Here is a 12741-nt window from a genome sequence, read left to right on the forward strand (position 1 = left end):
ATATCTCATTTCTCATCATCTTGCAAAAAAGTTACAATCTGAATTGTCCATCTCAACCAAAACTATACCATCCCTTTAACCTGAAGTTGTCCTTCCAAATTTGTTTCTATTGGCACACTCACAAAATCAGAATGCCATCACAAGCCGGACTCTAGGAGTGGCTAAGTATCGAGTCAAAACAAGGCATTGATTGACCACATTTTCACACTGACTAAAGTACATAAATAGAAGTTGGCCGTTCCTCGTGATGAAAATTTTTTAGATGTGAGCAACAATTCTGTCTGACCCTGTCATATTTTCATGAATTTATGTACAGAAACACACAAACAATCAGAATTTTTACATTCCATTTACAAAAGAAACCGTCATATATTTTATTGTTGATTATGACACATGATGACAATATAATAATAACTATAAAATGTTGAAACAATAAAGAAAATGAAAATGATCATCATGTTTAGCTAAAACCTGTACTACCAAATGAAATCTGAATTAAGAGGATTACTAATCTTCCTGAATGGCAGGACTCATCTTCTTTGTGAAAAGAAGTTATCACATCCTTGTCCTAAAAAAGGAGATCATTTTTTTTATATAAAGCATAAAATGAATTTCAAACTCCAAACATAAGAATCTCGATAGCATAGTACTGATGGCCAGTTTAGATGAGGTTCTCCGACATTCTTTGTCAGTTCAAGAGGCATCTCAATCAAATTGCATGGAATGAGAAGGGACACCTGGGCCCTGTTTCATAAAACTTGTTATCAGTGACAAGTTGTCATAGTTGTTATAAGCCACTGAAATCCTTGTGTCTGATTGGCTAAGAGCAAATTTGTCATAGAAATGTGGCAGTTGTCACTGATAACAAGTTTTATGAAATGGGGCCCAGGTGAACACTATCCACAGCATTTCAATATGAAGAGTTTCATTGCAAAAAGAGCTAAGCAACATTTTTTAAACACTGAAGTCCATCATCAGATAGAGCAAAATGAAACTGTTCCAGTGATACCTCACTTCGTCGGTTCAGAATGAAAAGGGTGTTAAGTTGTCTCGAACAGGGTTTACTGGCAACTTAACACCCTTCTCATTCTCACCCGACGACTTGTAACCTAAGAAACATTCTTAAAGTTATGATTGAAATCATAGGATTTTTCTTAATGTATTTGGCAGCTTTCACCGCAAATGTCTCAAACTAACAAGAATGGAGTTAGCTCATTCTGCAATAAAAATCTTCATATCATGCTCATCCCCTCACACATTTGAAACTCAAAACAGACTACTGCAAAGAGACGCTGAGGTTGGGTCACTATCTTCAGTGTGTTAAAGATTTGATGCACGCCTTGTAAATGGGATACAGTGCACTCCCGTTACAACGAACACGGTTATAACGAAATTTCGTTATAACGAAGTAAATCTTCTGGTCCCAAAATTATCACCATTAAAGTCTATGGTACAAAATTCGCTTATAACGAACATGGTTATAGCGGAATTTCCGTTATAACGAAGTCTTTTCCGAGCGCCACAGACAAAGAAAAACAAAAGAAATGTGCTCCGTTATAACGAAATGCGAATTGCTTTCGAAAATACGTAGCAGAACAAGCATATTATACAGCGTTTCTGCATGGGTGAACGCTTCTCACCACTGTGTGTTCACTCCTTGTGTCACGCACATTTTCTGAGGGGAACTTGCGTTTATTATTGTAATACAGCCATCCCATCACATTTCACATAGCTTTCCAGTGTATGATAAGTATTCAGCAAACAGAATATGATACATTGTACAGTGTATATATACGTGGTTTCCTTGTTTTCGTTATATATTGTATTTGTTCGGTTATAACGAAATTTCGTTACAACGAAAGAAAACTGCCGGTCCCGAGGATTTCGTTATAACGGGAGTGCACTGTATGAACTAAATAAAAAGCTTGCTAAATACAGTCAACCTTGCTTAAGTCGACTTCGCATATTAAAGTCGAATAATTGACCACATAAAAGGTCTTTTCCATCCAGTTCTCTTTACATTCTACTGATTTCAATCCCTCATAAGTCAAATTTTCCCTAAGTCAGAGCTATTTCTGCAGTCCACATAGATTGGACTTGGGCAAGGTTGACCGCAGACAAGTCTTAAAGTGCTTTTTTCATGTGACCAGAGCTGACATCACCTGAAGAAAGTGCACACCCTCAACATACAATGTACTTTACAAGCATAATAGTTTCACAAATAGGGACTTGCAAAACTTTATACTGTAAAAATAGATATGTTCGCATACAGATTAATTTCACGAATTTCGCGAGAGCCAGGATTCCCGAAATTGAACTGCATGCGAAAGTTCTTGTCTACACTATGCATTGAATGCCAGCAACAATTTGCAAAAAATTTCATGCCGCGAAGATACCTTGCTTTACAGTATTGAGTGGCTACCAAAGCAATTGAAAATATGCAGTATGAACATGTGATAACATGGCCTAGAGAGAGCAGGCTTTCCAACAAAAGTTATGTTCGGTCTGCAATTGGTGTTAGTCTTCTTGTTCTACAGTAGATGGAAGATATCAATCCTATGGTTCTCTGCTGGCTTTGCAAGAAACTTCTCTGCCAGTGACTCGTCCTCTTTTAGATCACTATTGAGGGTCATGTGACATTCTCGCCCAATCAACAGCCAGTGTTCATCATCATCATCGTCGTCATCAGTAATCATCGTCATCAGATTCATCGTCCTTGTTGCCTCGTCCGGAGAATACTGTCAGCGTGTTCCTGAGTTGTGGCTTGGGTTGCTCCTTAAGGTCTGTCTTCACAGCACCGGCTTGGGACAGTTTCCATTCTAGTTCTACCAAAGACAAAGTTGACAAATAGTGTAAACAGTTAGTGCAGATGAACCCTATTATTATAATGAACATGGATACAACAAAACTCCATTAGTACTGAGATTATTTTACTGGAAAATGATTATTCCCCTTATTTACTTTGCGAGTCTGATGAGATTTAATTACAATAAAATTCACACTTTCCTGACAATCTCGTTATAACACATGGTTTGCCTATGTATACAGTTCGACCTCGATTATCCGGCCTCCTTTTATCCGGAAATCTCTATTATCCGGACGCATTCACGCAGTGAAGGACTTTTTTTTCATCTAAAAATTAAGAAAAAACAGTGACTTTAACATCTTTTCATGGATCTATTTCACTAATTTCATAAGATGTGCATGATAGGTTTCTCAATATCTAATGAGGTAAAACATGTATGATTTTCACATAAAGATATACTTTATATTTGTGAAGAAGGGACTACAATTTTGCGCAGGCTAGCATAGATTACACCACCGTTGCGGGGTACCCTACCTGCCTAGCTGCCAGCGCACTGGGATGGCAGCTTGGACGGCAGCTATACATTAACATTGTGTCTCCCATATATCCGGCCAATTCGCTTATCCGGCCAATTCGCTTATCCGGCCAATTCGCTTATCCGGCCAATTCGCTTATCCGGATGAGCGCCAGTCCCGACATGGCCGGATAAGCGAGGTCGAACTGTATGTCAATCTGTGACACTGAATCCTCAGGTGACTTTTACATTGTAATCCACTCAAATTTACAGATGTACCTGCCCTTCTTTCTTCGTTGCGCAAAATCTCAAAGCCATGGCTGGACTTTTGGAAACTGTCAGGCAAGGCTTTGGTCAGTGGAACAGCTTGGTAGCTAACACACACATTCTTTTGTACAGAACGTATGCATACACTTTGAATGGGTAAATATAAATCAAGCCCATCGCACCTGAACGCACTACCAAAAGTTTGGATTTGAATTATTTTACTACATTTGTATTGCAATTTCCACCAATTTTCATCAGTTTGCAGAGCCAAAAGTACCAAAGAAGAGGAAGAAAATACACAAAATAACATGTCGATGACAGGTGTGAAATTTTCTTCAAAGGCAAATACGCATAAAAATTACAGCATTCTAGGAAGTCATGACAGGATTTTTCAAGAATTTTTTCCACAGACATGGGCACTTTAAAATTGAATCTCACACCATGTTTTTAATTGGTTTTCAAACAAAATGGTTTCACCAAAGAACTGAGATGATGATGACAGTACAGTTCCAATGCTATAATAAGTCTGACTAAAGGAGACCCCAAAAGATTTTTCAGCTTTGGCATCTCAGCATCTACAAACTGGTTAAACTGAGTACTGAGTGTCAGTATCTATAGTGCTTGGGTTGAGGACAAAGAATGTTTTCAAAATTCATACCAAATCATGATGAACAAGGATGATGACATTATAGCAGCTTCACACTATAAGAATGCACAGTTAGCTGCTCAAGGAAGCAGAACCCCCCCCCCCCCCCCCAAAAAAAAAAAAAAAAGTATGAATAAACTCTACACAGTTGAACTTGCCAAGCAAGTGTTGTTGTAATGGAATTATGGAATTACATATTTTCATTACTGGAATATGTGTGCTTCCTACATGTATGTCATCACTTTTGTTCATTCAGTGTATCATCTTTAGGATTTTCACAGTATTGGTTTATCTCCTCATGGACCAAAATAAAATCCACAAATCTGTAACTGGCACTATCAATTCATGCACTACATGATGTGAAATTATATAAATTGTCTGGAATGTCCCTTTAATATAAAGTTCACTACGACTGTTTCCCCTTAACATGTAGGTTGTTCCAAGACAGCAAAGATTAAATGCTGAGAATTATGCTTTTTCATTTTACAATTTTACATTATATCTCTTTCTCAATGCCTTGCCCTTGTATTGCAGCATCAAAGTTAATCTTAGTGCAATGCAAGCCTTTTGTCATGAAAAATACATTGAAATTGTTATTAAAAAGGAGAGAAATTCTGTCACACAGCTAATGGTTCATCAGAAATTTGAAACACAAAAGTGTATGCACCAAGATGGACAATGCTGCACCTTTTCTAATCTGGTTCAGTCTTGACAAATGCTACTTGGCACATTTTACACAAGAAAAAGGTTGGATCTACAGTAACTGTTGTACTTACCTTCCACTGTAAGATTCATGCCCCCAAACTCAAGTGGCCCCAGAAACTGACTCTTCAGCTCCCCTTCAAAGTAGACAAATATCGTCGGCAGGTTCTTGTCAGGGAAATTGGGTATGCACGTCGTTGATATGCTCCGCAGGAACTTGGTTGCAGGAAACTTGCGTGCGAGATTTGTTAAATGCTGGTTGATGAGCGCACATAATGGGATACTGGGGGGAAAAGTCACGAGTCAGGAAAAATACAGCCCAACAAACATAAATTTGAGTTACACTATACATATTCTTCAAAAACATCAATATTAAAAGTGTGCCGTTAAACATAATCAATAAATTACTTGTTCATTTGCTCCACTGCCAAAACAATTGTTGGGCAATTCTATCACCATTTATACCATCAAACATCAGCTACAGTTAAAGAAAGGTTATGGGGACTTGGTTTTGGTAAAAAGCACAACCATTTCAGCATTTATTTGTATGCATCCTACTGCATACTGTTCTTAGCCACTGGGTTAATTGGGCACTGCTCTTTATGTACCTTTGTGTGCACTGTGTGATATAGATCTAACGTACATAATTTTTTATGTCACATTTGCCATGCATCTACCGCTGTATACTGTTCAGTTTGCATAGCTCATTACTATGTGCCATGTTGGCATAATCACCTCATGAGATGAATATCGCAGTTCATAATAAAACCTCATTATTCACACAATGATGTTATGCTTGTTAATCACCTATAGAGAGCAGTATGAGTGATTGGTAATGTGCTGTAACGCCATTTCCAAGGAAAACTCTTGGGCACTGTTTCATTTCTCCACATCATGCGGTGCATCTTCAATTTTATGTGAAGATACGTACATTGTAAATGCTATCAACCAGCATCCAATGACAAAGAGTGGTCTTCATCCAACACAAGAGGGCAGCCTATGACTGTGCATGCTAATAGACATTGGAACTGTACTGTATGATTTTACACCGACTGCTGATTATCAAAGTCTACAGAATATCATTTTGAATACCAATCCACAGCCTCTTTCCACTTAAATCTAACCCCACATCATATCTAATCCTACAAACTCAAGTATGATTCATCACTGTATAAGCTGCTATTTTCATGAGGGGTTAATTTTCGCGAATTTCATGAATCACAGTTGGATCACGAATTTAACATATGCGAAAATGTATCTACATGTAGGGCTAGGGTAATACTTATATTTAAGTTTGCATTGGCGTCTATTTGCAAAAACAACATCTTGCGAAAATGTCTATGACCTAATCATTTGTGAAAATAACAGCGTATACAGTAATTCAGTTTCAGTATCATCTTTTTATCAATTCTAAAATACATGATGTACAGTGTATGAACAATTTCACCAGCACAAATACTAGGCATTTGATGTAAAACCTGTACCGGGTATTACTCACAATGCTGGTGGTAGCATAATACAGGTAATTCATACAAATGATTTACCTCATTAAGTCAGATAACAGTAGGCTCTAATTATACCGATAATGACTGGAGGAGGAGGGAACATTGATATAGAATGCTCTTCTTCTTCTTCAAAATACTCCTCAATGTTCCTCATATGCTCCATCATATACTCTACCTGAAGGGTTTGGAATGCTGTCATCACAAAGGACTATCAACCTCTTTGATATAGTATTAGTATTTTAAATCATGAGTGAGGTTCCACTATTCTTTATATTCCCAACAATAAAAGTCATTAACTCGTATTGGTTCTCAAAACCCTTTGAGATAGCAATTTGAATTTTCCACAGCAGCCATTTTCACAGCATCACCAACAAGCCCATGCACAACCATACATTTCTTGCGTGTCTCTGTTGAATATCCACATTGTTGTGTGCCCTGATTTTATTACATCTACAGCTGTACAACTGTACATGCAAGTCACAAAATTATTCTCTCATCGCCATTGATGTTCTTCCAAAATGGGTCTACTAACACATAATCTCTTAACCCCTCCCACCAGTACTTGGCTGCAGCCCCTCACACAGTAACTGCACAAGACTCACCCAGACTTGTAGAGATGCAGCACAACCCAGACACCATCCCCTGCTTTGTTCACCTCCTGCACATAGTCTATACCGGAGATCTCCTTCACCGAGCCATAGACTGCCTTCTCCTGTATCCTTTTGATCTCTGCTATCCTCTGTTGCCTGCAATGCACAAGTACACAGTTTGATACACATTGATAATGCAAACCCAGCAACATCAATGACTGATAAAACAACACTACTGCATACACATTTTGAGACTAGTTACGCCAAATGTGGTAAAGAAAAATATTGCACTGAGCCACGACATTACAGTAGAGCCTTTTCATGGTTGATTTACATTCATAATAAAAATAACTACAAAGTACTGGCTGCTCCCATGGGTTACCTGTCATATAGTTGTCAACCCCAACCCATTTAATAAATACTTCCTTTGGCATCACAGTGCTTGTAAACCCAAAGTATGGTAAGGTGTACAGTATATCTCTTAGCCTTCAGGACTTGATAACAAAATTGACACACACACACAAAAGGGAAAACAAAGAAATGCTTGATGACATTCTGAGGACTTAAAATCAGAAAGTGTAGTCTGGCTTCCAGACCCTCTGCTCATACTATTTTGCTATACAGGATATTGACGCCCTCAATGTCGAGAACTGGAGTAGGTTTAGGTGGATTTGCCCTGCCTTCGGCAAAAGGCAGCGACTTTGTCGTGGGGCGGCACCACGGAGTCCCGTTGGCAAAGGGTCTAGAAAGCAGACAACAGAAAGTGTTAACCCGTTGAGGATGGACTGATGTTGCTACAACATGCATTTCCAATAAACCCCTGCCCGAGTATACTCAGGACTCTTCCTCAACGGGTCAATAGAAATTTTGTTATGTGCATACTCTCGGGCATGCTGGCAGTATATTATCACATGAGCTGGTCAATCTTCATCACTATTATCATCATCACTTTTGTGATGTAATGAATCCTTAAACAATCTTACTTTTGTGTCTGTGGCGTAAGTGACATTGTATTTCAGTACATTTTATGTTATGACCTGAAGGTGCATTAAAAAGAAAAAAAAAAGAAAAATTGGTGTGTTTAATTGTTGACATTTTCACAAGGAATTTTTACTAAGCTGTAGCAGAGGTGTGAGTAACATTTCAATGAATCAAGCTCTTATAAAATATTACACAGGTAAAATGTGGTCATTTTACTGACTGTAAAGTTTTCACATGTTGCCATCATGCTTATGTGACCACATTTTACTTGTGTAATATTTCATAAGTGTTTGATTCATTGAAATGTTACTCACACCTCTGCTACAGGTTAGTAAAATGTCCTTGTGAAAATGTCAACAATTGCACACCCAATTTTTCCTTCTTCTTTTTTTTTTAATGCACCTTCAGGTCATAACATGAAATGTACTAAAATACAATGTCACTTACACCACAGACACACAAGTAAGATTATTTAAGGATTAATTACATCACAAAAGTAAGATAGTTTAAGGATTAATTACTTTTTTCTCTCGACTTTTTACAATTTCTTGTGGTTATTTCACTGTGCTCATTCAGAATTATTTCATCCCAAACAAGTAGTCTGTAATTCCCAGCAAATGCAACACTCCCATTTTTAAAGCATCTCTTTAGTTTCACCCTATCCAGTTTTTGTACGTACACCTACAGCAAATCTTCTACTCTCTCTTACCTGTACTGTTGAAGTATCCTTTCTTCCTCCTCATCCTCCAATTCATCTAACTCATCTAACGTCATATCTTCCAATGCTTTCTCTGGAAACACAGACATCAAAGGGAAGAAGAATTTAAGTTTCATCGCAAAATGAGTTACCTCCATTTTTGTCAATCTGAGATATTTGTGATTAAACCTGCTCCAAAAAAAAACACAAACAAACAAACAAAGTGAAAATATGGGATATTTAACTTCAACTATATTCCTTGTGATGCATTATGTGAGGTCAATATTGGAAAGTATGTGACAGATTCTAGTCTCAGACCGATTCCTTCTTTTTACATGATCTACCATTATACAGAACAATCACTGTGATTTTTTTTATCTATGACCGCCTAAACTTTGCAGAAAATAAGAAAAATTTTATAACATATTATGATACTGTCACAGGAAAAATACAACACTTCGGTCCAATGTGACCACTTACCGTTGAAAACATCCATCCATTAGTATATCAGTCTTTCACTGTGCATGAAGTAAACCCACTACACAATGTTGAGCCTCATTAAAGGACAAGTTCACCTTCATAAACATAAGGATTGAGAAAATGCAACAATATTAGTAGAACACATCAGTGAAAGTTTGAGGAAAATTGGACAATCGATGCAAAAGTTATTAATTTTTTAAATTTTTGTGTTGGAACCGCTGGATGAGGAGACTACTACAGCTTGTGAGTCATATGCGTACAACAGTATAAAGAAAATATAAAAGAAAATTCAACATATTTTCACTTTTTTCGCATAATAAAAGAGCAATTGACTTGCCTCTTTCTAAAGGCAGGGGGAGTAATATTACCCATAACATTTATCGGTAACGAGTCAGGGGAATGTGTACTTTTTTCAAAAGATGGAATTTTGTGAAATTCTCTTTATATTTTCCTTATATTGTTGTACGCATGTGACATCTAAGTTATTCATACACTACAGTAGTCTTCTCATCCAGCGGGTACTGCACAAAAACTTCAAAAATTCATAACTTTTGAACGGATTGTCTGATTTTCCTCAAACTTTCAATGATGTGTTCTACTAATATTGCTACATTCTCTCAATCCTTATGTTTATGAAGGTGAACTTGTCCTTTAAATATGAAGAGGTACAAAAGCACCCACCTCCTGATCCTATTTTCTCTTCCACTGCCTGGTCAAGGAGACTCTCGATCTGGTCCTCCGTCACCGTCGCCTCCTTCTCGGGAATGATTCCCTTCGCCCGAAGGACATCATTCCACTGGGTGTCTTCATTTGGGTCCTTGGATACAAACAAATGGTTGTCAAGATACTCTGTCTCTTTCTCTACATCTTTTAATGTGTTCATGGTGATGATGGAATAAATGTTGCCCCACATAAGTTGCCTCTATAGGCAAGCATGATGTCATCATGTCGATAACAATTGATTACAACAGAGATGGATTCTACGCATATCACATTAAAGAAAACGTAAAGAAAGAACCTAAATAAACACTGAACTGTTGTTCTGTTTTCCGTTATTCACATTTAAAGAGTTGTCTCTTGGGAGTGCATTCTCCTACAAAATTTAAGATTGACTGAAAATTATGGTATGCTGTGTGTGTCTTCAATGTTGCTCAACTTTCTAATGAAAATGAAAATTTTGGAGACTTTTTTTCATGTACTGATGTAGCCATTGATAATACAAGATTAAATAAATAACAATGGAATCATTCTGTAAACATTCAATAATAATTTGAAGTGGGTAGTGATTAGGCTAATATAAAATCAAACAGGGAAACCAGTGGCATACCATAATTTTTGGTCAATCTTAGATTAAGTTTGACTGCAGATGAAACACCCCCAGGCGAGAGGCATGCCAAAGTATGGCCAGAGATGATGGGCCCGGTCGTGGGAAAAAACGTTTTGGTTAACAAAATTAACAAGTACTAGATAGTCTAAACATATACTGTATACGCCAAATATTTCACGAGGTTTTTATTTTCACGAAATTCGCAGGTCAGGTGCTATTCGCGCAATTACAGACACACGAACATATTGACTCTGATCCCGATGTGAATGTGACGTATGCGTGTACACTTCTCCGTTCAGTACACGACTCCACGATCGCGACTTTAACCACTCGCGAAATCGTCGGGAATTCCCAATTCGCGAAAATTTAGACTCACGAAATATATGGCGTATACAGTATGGGATGGAGCTTAGCTTTGGTCCCTTGACCTGGCCCGACTTGGAACAGTTTCGGCCAGGCTGGGGCCTCATCAGGCTGTGTGTGAGTTATACTAGTAATTAAAGTCATGTTATTGTTTATGAATTATACATGATTAACTATATACAGGTCACAGCCCTAGGCTGGGCTAGGCCCTGTCGCTGTACGTGTACTATATTCAGTACAGGCGTCTGGCCGGGCTATCGATGGAGTTAAGTACACGCGCGAGTGTGCCACAATAATTAATATGCCTACTCTACATTGTACTAGTAAATAAACACTGAATTGTTGTTCTGTTTTCCGTTATTCAATTCAATTTTCAATTCAATGTAGGTTTATTGCCAATAAAAAATAACATGCAGCTCAATAGCTGAAATTGTTCATTTTTACAATCAAAACACAAATACGACTTTGTAAAAAATATATATATAAATCATATATGTTGAGATTGGCTATCGATATGAATATGAATATGACGGAAACACTGAACAGACAGATAAAACATTAATATTTCAACCCGGCCTCAAATCCTTGATCTTTGACCCCAGACCCCAAAATTCCCAAGAAAATTATCAACAGTACATGCATGATTTTTTTTTTTTTCACTAGGTAAAACCGTTGACCTCTTTACAGAGACTCCAACTCTCCCGTTTTCGACGGGAGATCTCCCGCCGAAAACCAATTATTGCAAAATCTCCCGTTCTCCGCTTGAGATTTAATTTCTCCCGCCCTGGCTCTGTGTCTCCCGTTGGAAAGGATTTCTTACTTATTGCTTTTGTATGTTGAAAAAAAAAAAGCCTTTAATAGCACCAGAGAGCATCAAAAACCCTAGGAACTTCGCACTTCGCACACATCAACTTGGAGTATCCCGTTTGCTAGGGGTTTCAGGCGGGAGAATCTCCAGATCTGAAGGAGCTTTGGGTTGGAGTATCTGTCTTTACCCTCAATGAAAATGCATTTTACATGTATTAAAATTATCAACAGTGATTTACAAATACTGAAAAATATCACACATTTTATATAGAAACAAATAACTATATACAAACCATTGAGTAACTGAACTAAGCACAGAATAGTTAATTTTTTTAACAATAAAATAATTAAAATTGACTATAAATATACATCACAAACAAAATCATATGAATGTAAACAAACTCAGTGTCGTTTAATATGGCACAATACATCAACATGTCATAGAAACTAGCTCTCCCAACAAGTCTACAGCACATCTCATTCTCAGCAATATAAATATAACAATATTTCAACACAATTGACAAAACATTAAAAAAAGCATTGCATTTATCACAAAAGTGTTGTGTTAATTCGCATTAACAGAGTTGTCTTTTGGGAGCGCATTCGCCTACAAAACAGATTTGGCAATCCGAAGTCATACATTTGTATACACTGACTGCACTGCACTGTTGCCAAATATGGTCACGTACTTCGGGTGCACTGTACACGGTTTCCCATTCTTTCTGTAAGCCGTGTGTGACTCACGCTGGCCTGAAGTGCACGGCTAGCTCCGCCCATCAAGCCCATTCATTGTCGATCCCAAAGCCGTGCACATAACGCTAGCACCAATAGTCCCACGTGTACTACTTCATGTTAGGTCGAAAACTATTACTGCATGGCGACATCTGAAAACTCTAAATCTCAATGTAAAATAACCATTCAACGAATGAATAGGATCTGCCAGAAAAAAATAATTCGAGTTCTTACCTGCATGTTTGGATTATCAGGTTTTTCCTCCTTTTTTTGAAATATCACGTCAGTTCTTGATGTAGTTTCAACCAGTGCAGTGATTGTCTG

General features: G+C 37.6%; 1 protein-coding gene across 1 annotated transcript; it reads right to left on the reverse strand.

Moving 5' to 3' along the window:
- Positions 1 to 476: 476 nt before the first annotated feature.
- LOC139724418 (viral IAP-associated factor homolog) lies at positions 477 to 12741 on the reverse strand. The gene is made up of 6 exons (XM_071635562.1): positions 12652 to 12741; positions 9870 to 10005; positions 8721 to 8802; positions 7043 to 7186; positions 5010 to 5218; positions 477 to 2825 (listed from the first exon to the last, which is right to left on the reverse strand). The coding sequence occupies exons 1-6, from the start codon at positions 12655 to 12657 to the stop codon at positions 2686 to 2688; spliced, it is 717 nt and encodes a 238-aa protein (XP_071491663.1). The 5' UTR covers positions 12658 to 12741; the 3' UTR covers positions 477 to 2685.

Source organism: Diadema antillarum, unplaced genomic scaffold (assembly GCF_040938485.1).
Source record: "Diadema antillarum isolate AM-2024a unplaced genomic scaffold, OU_Dant_1.0 scf00000213, whole genome shotgun sequence".
Taxonomy (NCBI): Eukaryota; Metazoa; Echinodermata; class Echinoidea; order Diadematoida; family Diadematidae; genus Diadema; species Diadema antillarum.

What these genes read in the sequence shown, in the direction of transcription:
- LOC139724418 (XM_071635562.1), bottom strand. An exon ending in AGAGAAAATAGGATCAGGAG is followed by an intron (nt 8,803 to 9,869) that starts GTGGGTGCTTTT and finishes CTGTGTTTCCAG; the next exon opens with AGAAAGCATTGGAAGATATG. An exon ending in CTGCATCTCTACAAGTCTGG is followed by an intron (nt 5,219 to 7,042) that starts GTGAGTCTTGTG and finishes TTTTCCCCCCAG; the next exon opens with TATCCCATTATGTGCGCTCA.